At 44.3% G+C, this 13,252-nt stretch overlaps 1 protein-coding gene across 7 annotated transcripts in view; it reads left to right on the plus strand.

Moving 5' to 3' along the window:
- Positions 1 to 13,252, plus strand: part of LOC102458989 (nardilysin-like) — a 158,488-nt gene that overhangs the window by 137,744 nt on the left and 7,492 nt on the right. Inside the window, exons 28-31 of one of the 7 annotated variants that reach the window (XM_075935997.2) lie at positions 4,243 to 4,333; positions 5,806 to 5,922; positions 9,172 to 9,261; positions 11,286 to 11,328. The exons of 2 other annotated variants lie outside the window; for them this stretch is intronic. In XM_075935997.2, the coding sequence (XP_075792112.2) occupies positions 4,243 to 4,333; positions 5,806 to 5,922; positions 9,172 to 9,261; positions 11,286 to 11,328 (341 nt within the window). Of the gene's footprint in view, positions 1 to 4,242; positions 4,334 to 5,805; positions 5,923 to 9,171; positions 9,262 to 11,285; positions 12,026 to 13,252 lie in introns of those variants that run through there. 4 more of the 7 variants (XM_075935996.2, XM_075936000.2, XR_012905859.2 and 1 more) reach the window with 4 other exon arrangements.

Here is a 13,252-nt window from a genome sequence, read left to right on the forward strand (position 1 = left end):
CGAGGAAATGACCGCAGAAGTGACGATCTCAGAATAACCGTAACCCAAGCCAGCAGTAAAGCAAACAGCAGGTTTGACTTCCAGGTCGAGGATTTGCAAGACCGCCCCTTGCTGGGTCACTACGATCAATCTACTGCAATCTTCCATCATCAGCTGAGACAATTTTACCACCGCTGGGCTGCCATCACATCAGATCACTGGATCCTAGAGATTATGCCATCAGGCTACACCATACCCTTCATAACACTACCCCACACCTCCACACCATCCCCGTCCCTCTTCAGGGAATCTTCTCTCAAGGATCTACTCAAAAAGGAGGTCCTCCACCTCTTAGACATCAGAGCAGTAGAGAAGGTGCCAGAAGAGTTCAAGAGCAGGGGCTTCTATTCCCACTACTTTCTCACAGCGAAAAAGAGTGGAGACCTATTCTAGACCTTTTCAGTTTGAACCAATACCTATTGAAGCAACGATTCAAGTTGGTGACCCTAGCATCCGTTATCCCAGCATTAGAACAGGGGGACTGGTTCATGGCCCTTGACCTACAAGACGCCTACTTTCATATTACCATACATCCAGTGCACAAACGATTTCTATGCTTTGTGGTTGGATCGGAGCATTATCAGTACCGTGTCCTACCTTTCGGCCTGTCATTGGTGCCCAGAGTATTTTCAAAGACACTTGCTGTTGTAGCAGCATATCTACATCAGCAACAGATTATGATTTTTCCCTGCCTAGACAACTGTCTAATAAAAGGGCCAACAGATGTGGACACTCTCCATATGATATCCATAAGCAGACAGATGTTTTACCTCTTGGGCCTACAAAAACCTTCGAGTTCATTGGAGCCCATCTAGACTCCACCATAGCAAGAGTGTACCTACCACTGCAATGATTCTGAGCAATCCAAGACCTCATATTTACTCTCACAAACAGCCCCAGAGCATCAATACTTATCTGTCTTCAGCTCATGGGTCATATGGCAGCTACAACTTATGCGGTTGCTCATGCGAGGCTTAATTTTCGCTGCCTTCCACTCTGGCTTGCCTTCATTTACACCCACCGGAAGCGGGATGTACACAGGAAAGAGTCCCTATCTACTGACGTTATAGCGTCTTTGAAGTGGTGGACTGAGCAAAACAACTTACTTGCAGGAGTCCCATTCCATTGGGATCAACCTACCACACAGATTACTACCAATGACTCCCTCATGGGATGGGAAGTTCATATGGGAGATGTGTCCATTCAAGGTCTGTGGACGACTAAGGAGTCTACTTTGCATAGCAGTTTATTGGAACTCAGGGCAGTTGCAAACGAATGCATGCATTTTCTGCCTTATATCCGAGGTACCACAGGAAGGCTACTTACCAATATTGTCTTCACAATGTATTATATAAATCAACAAGTGGGGGGTGCCTGTTCTCGCTCCCTGTGAGCCAAGGCGATTCAACTATGGAACTGGTGCATTCGCAGTGTGATTACCCTGACAGCTTCCTACTTACCGGGGTCAACAACGTGTTAGCGGACTAGCTCGGCAGACATTTTTACCCCAGACCACGAATGGGAGCTTCATCGGTATATCCTCCTGCCTATTTTCAATTGCTGGGGTTATCCACACATAGACCTTTTCACCTCATACAAGAATACAAAATGCCAGCAATATTGTTCCAAGGCCGGCATAGGTCATGGATTTCTAGGGAATGCTCTTCTCTTCCATTGGAGGGGCCCCCTCTTCTACGCCTGTCCTCCAATAGCACTCATTCCAAGAGTTCTCGAGAAAATCTACAGAGATGGTACAACAGTGATTTTCATAGCCCCATTCTGGGCATAACAATCGTAGTTCCCCTATCTGTATCAGCTGTCTCCTCAACCACCTTTTCACCTTTCCATGTATCCTGATCTCCTTATCCAGAACAATGAGACTCTAACTAATCCTCAACCCTATATGCTATGGTTGATAGCCTGGCTCATTGTTTGTTCCAAGAAGGTGAACTCCACTGTTCAGACAAAGTGAGAAATGTCTTATTGCATAGTAGGAAGCAATCCACTCGATCTACTTACGTTCAAAAGTGGCACAGATTCCTATCTTGGTGCACTGCTGAAAGACTGGATCCATGTATGGTGTCTTTACATGTAATTTTAGACTTCATCCTACAATTAAAAGAAACAGGGTTAGCCCTAGCGTCTTTGAAAGTACATCCTACAGACAACCACCTAACCTCAGGAAGATTCTTACCAACAACCACAGGACATACCACATTAATACCAACCCTGGAACTTTCCCTTGCAACAAACCCCGTTGCCAACTTTGTCCACATATTTACTTTGGTGACACCATCACTGGACCTAACCATATCTATTATATGATCAAGGACTCACATTCCTGTTTGTCCAGAAATATAATTTATGCCGTCATGTGTCAACAGTATCCTTCTGCTATGTATATTGGACAGACTTCTCAGACATTTCGCCAAAAAATTAATGACCACAAATCAGACATCTTTACAAGGAAAAACCTGTCAGTTTGCATTTCAACTTACCTGGATATAGTCTTAATGACTTTACTACATGCATCTTACTTCAAAGAGACCTTAACACCAGATTACAGAGAAAAACTTCAGAACTTTCATTCATGCTTAAATTTGACACTTTACAAATGGGCCTTACCAAAGATGCTAATTACCTGACACATTACAAAGACAGCATCCCCACTTATCACCCCTGATTAGCCACTCATTGACTTATAAACAGCTATTCTCTCCCTCCCTCTCTCTTGCCCCACCTTCTGTTCTAAATCTGATTTGTCCATTTAATAACGTGTTCACTTACTTCATTGTATTCCTTTGGTATATATGGTCATGACAATTCTCTTTCAGAATATGATCTGAGGAAGTGTGTCTGGCCCACGAAAGCTCATCTATTAAACCATCTTGTTAGTCTTTAAGTGCTACATAGTTTTTCCTTTTGTTTCCACGGCTAAGTTAATGGTTCTTCGGTATTTGCACACCCTACCACCAGGAGATTCCTTAAAGGCCTCTTCAATCTATATCCTTTACATAGGCTACCACCACCTGCACTGAACTTAGAGCTGGTTCTCAACACTCTAACCCATACCCTCTTCCAGCCAATAGCAACAGTTCCACTCTCAGTGATGATACTCAGAGTTACATTTCTGCTAGTCATCACCTCCGCCCGAGTTGGAGAAATAGCAGCCCTAATGGCAGTGCCACCATACACCATCTTCTGCAAGGACAAAGTCATGCTGTGTCCAGACCCATTCTTCATCCCAAACCTTTGCTCAGATTTCCACATTAACGAGCGAATCGTACTTCCATCTTTCTACCCCAAGCCACATACGAGAGGTCGTGAGGCCCTGCTTCATTGACTAGACTTGCATAGATCACTTCTATTTAGAGAGAACTTGAACCTTTCGCAAAATAGACTGCCTACTAATTTCAGTAGTGGAACGCTGCAGAGGCCAACCCCTCTCATCACGACGATTGATATTTGCATTAAAAAGTGTTATGCTATATGGAATAAACCACTGCCAGAGACACTTAGAGCTCATTCTACAAGAGCTGTAGCAACCTCTGCGGCCTTCCTGCATGGAATTCCTCTTAAAGACATTTGTCGAACGGCCACATGTTCCATCAATGATACCTTCATGAAACATTATGGAATGTCTCATCAGTTATCTACTGACACTATGGTAGCATCTGCAGTACTCTCGACTGTGAATAAGCAGTGACTCTGTTATCCGCCTTCCTTATACTCGGGTATAAGGAGTATACACAGTCACCAACAGCGGAGCACCCATGGGGACACTACTCGAAGAAGAAGAGGAAGTTATTCACATTAGTTCAGTAACAACGGATCTTTGAGATGTGTGTTCCCATGGATGCTCCACTATCCACCCTCCTCCCCGCCTCGGAGCTCTTATTATATCTCACAGATACTGGGGCAGACTCGAGGAACTGGTGGGAGCTGGACTGTGCGAGAGATCGAAAGGTGCGAACAGCACAAGGCGCATGCCGCTCATGTCCGTCTGGCTGACCATTGCTCATGAAAACTGATCTGCGGTGCCGGGACGACCCGACACCAACAGTAGAGCACCCATGGGGACACACATCTCGAAGAACCATTGTTACTGCGCCAACGTGAGTAACTTCCTTTTTTCCCCACTTATTTATGAAGTGCTACCAATGTTACTCATATGGTTTCTAACATTTTCCTTATTCCTTTCAGCTCTGAATTAGTTGACAAGAAAATAGAAGAATTTCTTTTGTACTTTGAGGGAAAAATGAGGGTTTTAACTGAAAAAGCATTCAGGACTCAGGTAAAAGTGAAAAACTCCTAAACACAGCCTCATAAGACTGGTTCTGCTCTTTCTGATATTAAAACAGAACATACAACCTCTTTGGAGAGTGAGAAAGTGGAAGTGATCAGATACTCATGCTGGATTTACTCCTTGGTCATGCTTCCTAGCGTTGGCTGCAGTGCACAGTAGCATTTTTTTAAATGGGCACTGAACTCAGTACAGATCACTTGGATTTTTTTTTCCTTTTTTGGTATTGTAGTCTTCCCCTCCTGGGATGGGACTCTTCTTTTTCTTGAAGACTCGAGCTGAACTCAGGGGACACATGCAGACCTTGGGCTCTAGGACTATTAGTAATTCAGTGCTCAGAATGAATATCCCAGCTTTAGTGGCTGACATTTGCAATCAACACAAATTCAACCTTTGCTGTGTATCATACAATACACATCAGCCTGAGTTAGGGTTGCCAGATGGTTTCAACAAAAATACCGACCCCCCCCGCCCCGCCCAAAAAAAACACTGGGGAAAAAATTCTGTTGGGGGGGAAAAAGGGAGGAAGGGGACCAAAGTTGTTGAGCCAAAAAAAAAAAAAGGACCCTAACAGTTATTGATATGATAGAGTTATGATAGGAGTTACTATAGAGAACTTTCTGGGTGTCTGGCTGGTGAGTCTTGCCCACATGCTCAGGGTTTAGCTGATCGCCATATTTGGGGTCGGGAAGGAATTTTCCTCCAGGGTAGATTGGCAGAGGCCCTGGAGGTTTTTCGCCTTCCTCTGTAGCATGGGGTACAGATCACAGCTGGAGGATTCTCTGCATCTTGGGGTCTTCAAAGTATTTGAAGGCTTCAATATCTGAGATATAGGTGAGAGGTTATTCTAAGAGGGGGTGGGTGAGATTCTGTGGCCTGCATTGTTCAGGGGGTCAGACTAGATGATCATAATGGTCCCTTCTGACCTTAAAGTCTATGAGTTTATGAGTTATTAAGCAACAATAAATAAATAAATAAATGAAATAAAATTAAACAGCATGGCTCCTTTAATTGCGTGCAGAGTCAGAATAGGGATAGGAAGAGAAGAGGTTGAGCACTAAGACTCAGGGAAGGCATTGCTTCCCCTTGCTCAGTCTTTAGATTTTTTGCTGGCAGCCATCTTGTTTTCTTGGTCGATCCGGAAGGGAGCTTCCGTGTGGAACTAAGTAAGCAGGAGGGCCTGGGCCCAGTTGCTGAGTGTGTAATAGGGTTACCAGGTGTCCGGTATTTTCGCCTCCTGACAGGGAAAAAAAACAGATAATACCGGACATTTTAGGTGTCTGGTATTTTCTGAATTTTTTTGAACCAGACAGGAGGTGAAAATACCAGACGGTATGTGTCAATACCGGACACCTGGCAACCCTAGCCTGAGCTAGTTGAAACTTTTGATGCAGAACCCCTCCCTTTTCCCAGTTTGGGGGGCTTACATGTAAGAGTAATGAATAATCAGTGTGTTTTCACAGGTCAGTGCTCTAATACATATTAAAGAATGTGCAGATTCCTATCTTGGAGAAGAGGTGGATAGAAACTGGAATGAAGTAATGACTCAGCAGTATCTTTTTGACAGACTTGCCCATGAGGTAGCGAATGAAACTTAAAACTCAGCCAATGTTATTGTCTTACTGTGTCTCCCTAGATACTTATATATGAAATACAGAATGAAGTTTTGGCTCAATTAAAGTTAATGGCTGACTCTCATTGACTTTACTAGGGCCAGGGTTATACCAATAGTGAATATTGCTTCTTGAATGAAAGGTGTAACATCTTGTGAACACTTTGGCACTAGTTTATAGTAACCCAGTATTAGGGATTAATATTGAGCCCTAGAGGGTGGAATCAGTTCTTCAAAGTTTGAATGAATTGTGTCTTAAATGTGTCAAGATGAATAGTACAGGTTGAACACTCTAGTCCGGCATTCTCTGGTCTGGCAACATTCGTGGTCTGGCATGATTTTAGTTAGCTGGATGTCCACTTTTCATGGGTGTGGCCAAGTTTCCCACAGTCCCACAAAGTTTGTTTAACAGTCCTAGTGTCTCTCAGTGTTCTGTGCTGTTATTTAGCTCAAATTTACCCTTAAATGTCTTTAAGAGCCCAGTAAGCAGTGAAAATGTTGGTAATGCTGCTAGATAGTATTGACCTTCGATGGTTCGGCAAATTCTCTGGTTCGGCACTGGTCAGGTCCCAAGGATGCTGAACTAAAGAAGTTCAACCTGTAGTTATAACTCAAACCATATTTTCAAAATTCATAGAATCTTGTTGCAATTCCACTTCATAAGCAACAGCAAGTGTTTCTGTCATTAACTCTTATTTTCGGTGCTTACATTTTGCTGTCACTATAGGTTCTTCTTTGAGTCATGTCCCTGTGGGTGTTCTACTGTTGGTGTCGGTCTCGTCCTGGCACCACGGATCAGAGATTTTTACAGCAGTGTCCAGTCAGGCTGCGTAAGAGGATATGTCTACACTACCACCCTAGTTCGAACTAGGGTGGTTAATGTAGGCAACCGAGGTTGCAAATGAAGCCCGGGATTTAAATATGCCGGGCTTCATTTGCATCTTACCGGGCGCCGCCATTTTTAAAGCCCCGATAGTTCGGACTCCGTGCCCGCGGCTACACGCGGCACGGAGTAGGTAGTTCGGATTAGGCTTTCTAATCCGAACTACCGGTACACCTCGTTCCGGGGTTTACCGGGGTTGCCAACAAAGGGCTTTGATGTCGGCAGGGGAGCGTCCAGACTAGCGCGCTGAGCGGACAAACAGCTGATCAGCTGTTTGTCGGCTCAGCGTGGAAGCCATGTAAATGTAAATGAAGCCATGTAAATGTAAATGATCATTTAAATCACGGCTTCATTTACCTTTGCCAAAAAAACAAATCTACATGGCTCCATCGACGGAGCCATGTAGTTTAGACGTACCCCTATTGATAGTCGTAGTAACTCCAGATTAGCCACTTATTGACTTTCATTAAGCTATTTCCTTCTTCCTTCTCTCTTCCTTGCCCCTTACCCCCAACCTTCTGTTCTAATATCTGATTTGTTAGTTTATAATGTGTTACTTTCTTCATTGTATTCCTTTGTTATATATGGTCATGCCAATTCACTTTCAGAATATGATCTGAAGAAGTGGGTCTGCCCCACGAAAGCTCATCACCTAATAAACTATCTTGTTAGTCTTTCAAGTACTACATATTTTTTCCTTTTGTTTTAACAACATGTATCTCTTTCATCACTCCCGAGTTTACCTGGCCACGATCACTGCCTTTCACCCCCGTATAGTTGGATTCTCTATATTTGCGTACCCTATCTCTAAGAGGTTTTGAAAGGGTCTACAGAACCTTCACCTGTACCTGCCTCCTGGGATTTAGAGCTGGTTCTCCACTCGCTTACAAAACCACCCTTCAAGCCAATGGCAACTTCATCACTTACCTTTTTCACCATGAAAATGCTGTTCCTTTTGGCAATCACATCTGCAAGGAGGGCTAGTGAACTCGCGGCTTTCATGTCTTAACCTCCATACATGACCTTTCACAAACATAAACTTATTCTGCAACTCCACCCCTCCTTCCTACCCATAGTTTGTTCTAAATTTCGTATCAATGAACCCATAGTTCCCACTTTCTACCCGAAACTGCATCTCTCCAGGGACGAAGCCATATTACACACGCTGGATGTGAGAAGGGCCCTTGCCTTCTACCTAGGATGCAGTCTTTTCGGCTATCATAGGGTATGTCTACATTTGCCCCCTTGTTCGAACTAGGGCGGCAAATGAAGCATACCGAAGTTGCTAATGAAGTGCGGGATATTTAAATATCCCGTGCTTGATTAGCATATTCGCGGCTGGTCGCCATTCTAAAAAGCCAGTAGCCTGAATTAACTCGCCACTTGTAGACGCGGTAGTCCAATCCAAAACCCTTCCCTCGAATTAACTGTTACTCCTCATTGCACAAGTTCGAACTAGGGGGCAAGTGTAGAAATACCCATAGAGACTACTCAGATCTACAGCTGAAAGGTCCAAGGGACAACCACTTTCTTCCCAGCACATATCAAAATTGATAACATCCTGTATTACCACCTGCTACTCACTGCAGAATAGAGCACTACCAATGACTCCCAAAACTCATTCCACCAGAGTAATGGCAACATCAACAGCCTTCCTCAGGGGAGCATCACTCCAAGAAATACGTCGAGCAGCCACATGGTCATCTAATCACACGTTCATGAAACACTACGTGATTCCACCATGTTCGACAATGGATACTGCAGTAGCTACCGCAATCCTCTCCACGGCCTGCAACAACTAGACGAAGCCCACCTACCATCTAACTGGGCACTGCTACACAGTCACTAACAGTAGAGCACCCATGGGGACATCATTTGAAGAAGAAAGAGAAGTTATTCACTTTGTGCAGTAACAATGATTCTTCAAGATGTGTCCCCCCATAGGGTGCTCCATACCCACCTTCTTCCCCACTTCTTTGAGCACTAACAACTTGCCAGGAGGGCGTCAAAGAAGAAACAGAGAGGAGTTGGTGCTAACTTCAAAGGTAGGAACACTGTGCTCCTCCCGTGCATGAACAGCTTGACTAGACACTGCTGTAAAAAATCTCAGATCTGTGGTGCTGGGATGAGCCTGACACCAACAGTGGAGCACCCACGGGTGCACACATCTCGAAGAACATTGTTACTGCACAGAGTGAGTAACTTCTCTTTCTGGGATGGAATTGGAGAACAAGGGCAGAAGACTAATCGGTTCAAACTATTGTTCAGCTTTTGGGAATTAGAATATCTGTGTGATATTTGGAAGTTTGGAATGTGTACTCTTGTGTATTTTAGGTTGAAGCACTAAAATCACTGACTAAATCAGAGCTAATTGACTGGTTCCAAGCTCATAGAGGCAAAGAAAGGAAAGCACTCAGTATACATGTGAGTATATTTGGAATAATCAAGATGTTAAATGAGATTGCTTCATACCAGAAATGGTAACATCCATACTAATTTTTAGGACCTCGCAGAATGAACAACCTTCGCCTTTTAAAAAATATTTATATGATAGAATTGAAAATAACATTTCCTATAGTTACTGATATCTAAACTCTTGTTATTGCTTTGAATCCCATATTGGAGGAGAGAAATTAATCTTAAAAGTGTTCCTAGTATGAGGAATAAGTCAAAGCCTGTGGGTATGCCTGCCCTGGAATCAAAGGTGTGACTGTAGCAAGGTCAGACATACTAGAGTTAGTTTAATTCTCAAGCTAGCATAACAGTGAAGCCCTGGTAGGACAAGCTGTGAACATCCATCCTAGAAATCTATTTCAGGGGCTATCCCATGCTGCTGTGGCTTCACTGCTCTTGTTATTTGAGCTAGTTAGATCAAAGTTAGCTCAGATAAGTCTATGCTGCTGCCACAATTGATCTTCTGGAGTTAGATTTAGTGAGTCTAGTTAAGACTCACTAAATCAAACTCAGAGGGTGGCTCCCGCCAGTGGCTGGTACGCCTCCTCTTTCTAGGACTAAGGGAAGCCAATAGGAGTGTTTGCTCCTGCTGGCCACCTGCCATGGAGATACTGCCTAGCTTGACTTAAGGTAAGCCGACTCCAGCTACATATTACAAGTAGCTGGATTTACATACCTTAAGCTGAGCTACTGGGTCTAGTAGACCTGGCCTACATGTGCTGCACTCATATCCAGAGGTAAAAGTAAAGGGGGGCACCCTGGATTGCTGCTCCAGTAAGAGCTGGCTGTGCTCCAGCAAGAGCTGGCTGGGGCACTCTGCTCTGCTGCAATAGCAGCAGCCAGAGGAGGGAAACAAACAACTTAAAAGGGCTGGCTGGGAGTGTGTGCAATTGAGAGAGGGTGGTGGCATTCCCCATCTGGCCCCAGTGCCCAGCCTGGCCCTGTGGGGGGCAGCATCAGTTCCTGTCTGGCCGGGGGCATGGGGTGCAGCGGGTGGCATCAGCCCTTGTCCAGCCAGGGTTGCCGTGACCAATACTGCCTGTGGTGGCCCAGCCCCAGCCTCGCTTCTGTCATGCATGGGAGTCCGTGGAGCGGCATGGGCCCTTGTCCAGCCAGAGGGAATGTGACTGCAGCAGCCCAACCCTAGCCTTGGGGAAGGTCCCATTGTCTAGCCCTCCCATCAGCTATGGGAGAGGCTGGCAGCGACCCTGCTCCTGCAGAGGTGGCCCGGCCCTAGCTTCGCTTCTGCTATGGGGGGAGGCAGAAGTGGCCTCTGTCTGGCCACAGCTGCAGAAGACCAGCCTTGGCCCAGATCCTGGGGAAGGCCTGACAGTCTGGGATTCCAGGAGAGGAGTTGGCGGCAGCCCCCATTTGGCACAGTGGCCTGCCCTTGGACCTGTTCCTATTGTGTCGGGGATAGCTAGGGAGGCAGAATCGACCCAGCATCCAGCCACAGCTGCCAGACTGCTGCACCTGGTCCCATCCTGGTCCAGCCCCAGGGCCCACCACACACTCTCCCTCCCTCAATTCACTACAACCCCCTGCCTTGAGCCCCCCATACAGCCCAACCCTGACTCCTACATCTCTCCACATCCCCAGCCTGAAGCCTGAAGCCTGCACTGACCCATAACCCAAACCTCTGCCCCGAGCCCCCCACACTCCACCTCATATTTAAATTTCTTATTGGTACTGTTGTATCGCAAAACCCTCCCTCTGTCCTGAGGTCCTCCCCAAGGAGGGGTGGGTCATGATAGGACAGTACCTATAAGAAATTTAAGTTCCTTTCACCCCTGGATACCTCTCATTACAGTATATATATATATATACACTCTTAATTTGATCTCCATTGCTATAGTTATTAAAAGTCCATTAATACAAATTAAAACTTAAATGTTTCACTAAAACATACCTAAAACGACTCACTCTTAGTCTAGATCTTAAGCATCCAAACTTTTACTGTCTTCTTGGTAACTCTCTGCTCTTTGAATTTTCAGGTAGTTGGCTTTGGTGTACAAGAAGATGACTCAGACATTACAGGTTTTTCAGATGTTCAGCCGTCCTCACTTAGTGAAATAGCTCAGCTTACATTCTTACCTCCTTCCTCCTATATGAAGAATACTGCATACATCAGGGACATTAGAAATTTCACATTAATGCTTAACATCCTTCCTTACCACAAGATATTAAAATAAATTGGTTGTTTTCCCCTGTACTTAAATGTTGTTAAGTCATTTTCATATTGAGAAAACTGAGTAATTTAGCCTCACTAAATGAAGTTGTATTGTCAGCAGGAATAAATGAGTCCTTCTCTTATTTTAATGAAGATTTGTAGCACTGTACATCCACTGTGCTCTCTTCCACTCCTCAGAAATCTGAAACAAATTTTATTTTTAACAGTTGTTAATGGAAAGTATAACTCCTCTCCCCATTCTGAACAAACTTCAAGTAATTTTCCTCCCATGTTTTTAATTGTGTTCTTTTTGTGTTCAGTCCAACGTATTATGTAAACTAACATTTTATATTTAGACACATTTTATATTTTAGACATACCTATTATGAATAGGTACTTGTACGAGCCTTAAAGACATTACAGCTGTTTCAGATGTTCAGCAGTCCTCTCTTAATGAGCCTTAAAGAAATACTGTGCCAATCAACATATCTCTATACTTAAAACTTGTCTTCAGATAGTTTTTAGCCAGTGGACCCGCCTCACAGCCCAAAATTACTACCATCCACTCCTTCACTAGCCATGCTCCCAACATACCCTTGCACAAGTGACTACACAGGAGGGCAGCATAAGACCATTTGTGCTGCTGAAGGAAAAACCTTGAGGCATTTTGGCCTTCATTATTCTACAAGAGCAACATAAAGGGACTGTAATGGCATCTTATGAGGTAACTTTTACCCGTGCAATGGGATTGCAAAGCAGGAGTAACATCCTACAGATAAGAATGGTAGAATATTACATCCACTTTGCATAGGGATGACTACACAGTGTGCAACAGTGCAAGGCAGCAAAGAAATAGGCCCTAAATATTTAAATCCTGGTTACAGCTTTATTTTCTAGTTTAGTAGTGATAGAATTACTTATCTGATTTCATGCCATCTGTGGGATTAGCAAAATGAGACTAATAACAGCAAATATGACAAATTAATGATGCAGAAGTAATGTTCAGACAATTCAGGAGGTCAGGCTGTTAAAGGCATGGGACATAGGACAGTCATTGCTAACAGCTAATAGACTGTGAATGTTAGCTCTAATGCAGATTGTCATCCAATTGTGTCACAGTATAGTTGACTACAACAATATTCACACTCCACCTAGCATTTTTATGGTCAGAAACTCATACCATCAAAACTAGTCACTTTTACATATACAGGCAGTCCCTGGGTTACGTACAAGATAGGGCCTGTAGGTTTGTTCTTAAGTTGAATTTGTATGTAAGTCGGAACTGGTACATATTGTAGGGGAAACTCTAGCCAAACATTTCTCCAGAGCTCAGTTTTATTCTCCCACACCTCACTTCCCTCAGTCCTTTATTCTCAAGCTGAGGTGTCTGCTGAGAAAAGCCGCTCCGCGTCTCCCTGGTCTGCTGGGGGGAGGGGGGCTCTAGCTTCGCATCTCCCTGGTTTGCTGGAGGGAAGCAGCTAGTGCAGGGTTGCCTCACCCCGTTTGTAAGTAGGGATCCGATGTAAGTCGGATCCATGTAACCCGGGGACTGCCTGTATACCTTAACCTTTCTCCTGCTGTTCATCTTCTTAGCAAAAGTACTGAACTCACAGATGAAATCAGGTACAGCAGTGTTTAGACCCGAATTAAACCTGCAAATACCAAGAGTTTGAAGAGAGCTCTGGTTTTTCTGAGAAGAATGTATAGGTTCAGGGATTTTTCCCTTAGCTGGCACTAATTGTCTCTTAGGTATTTTCAGGAAGGCCAGAGACAGGATGAGTCGTATAAAAT

This window comes from Pelodiscus sinensis, chromosome 9, assembly GCF_052426305.1.
Source record: "Pelodiscus sinensis isolate ZL-2025 chromosome 9, ASM5242630v1, whole genome shotgun sequence".
NCBI classification, from domain to species: Eukaryota; Metazoa; Chordata; order Testudines; family Trionychidae; genus Pelodiscus; species Pelodiscus sinensis.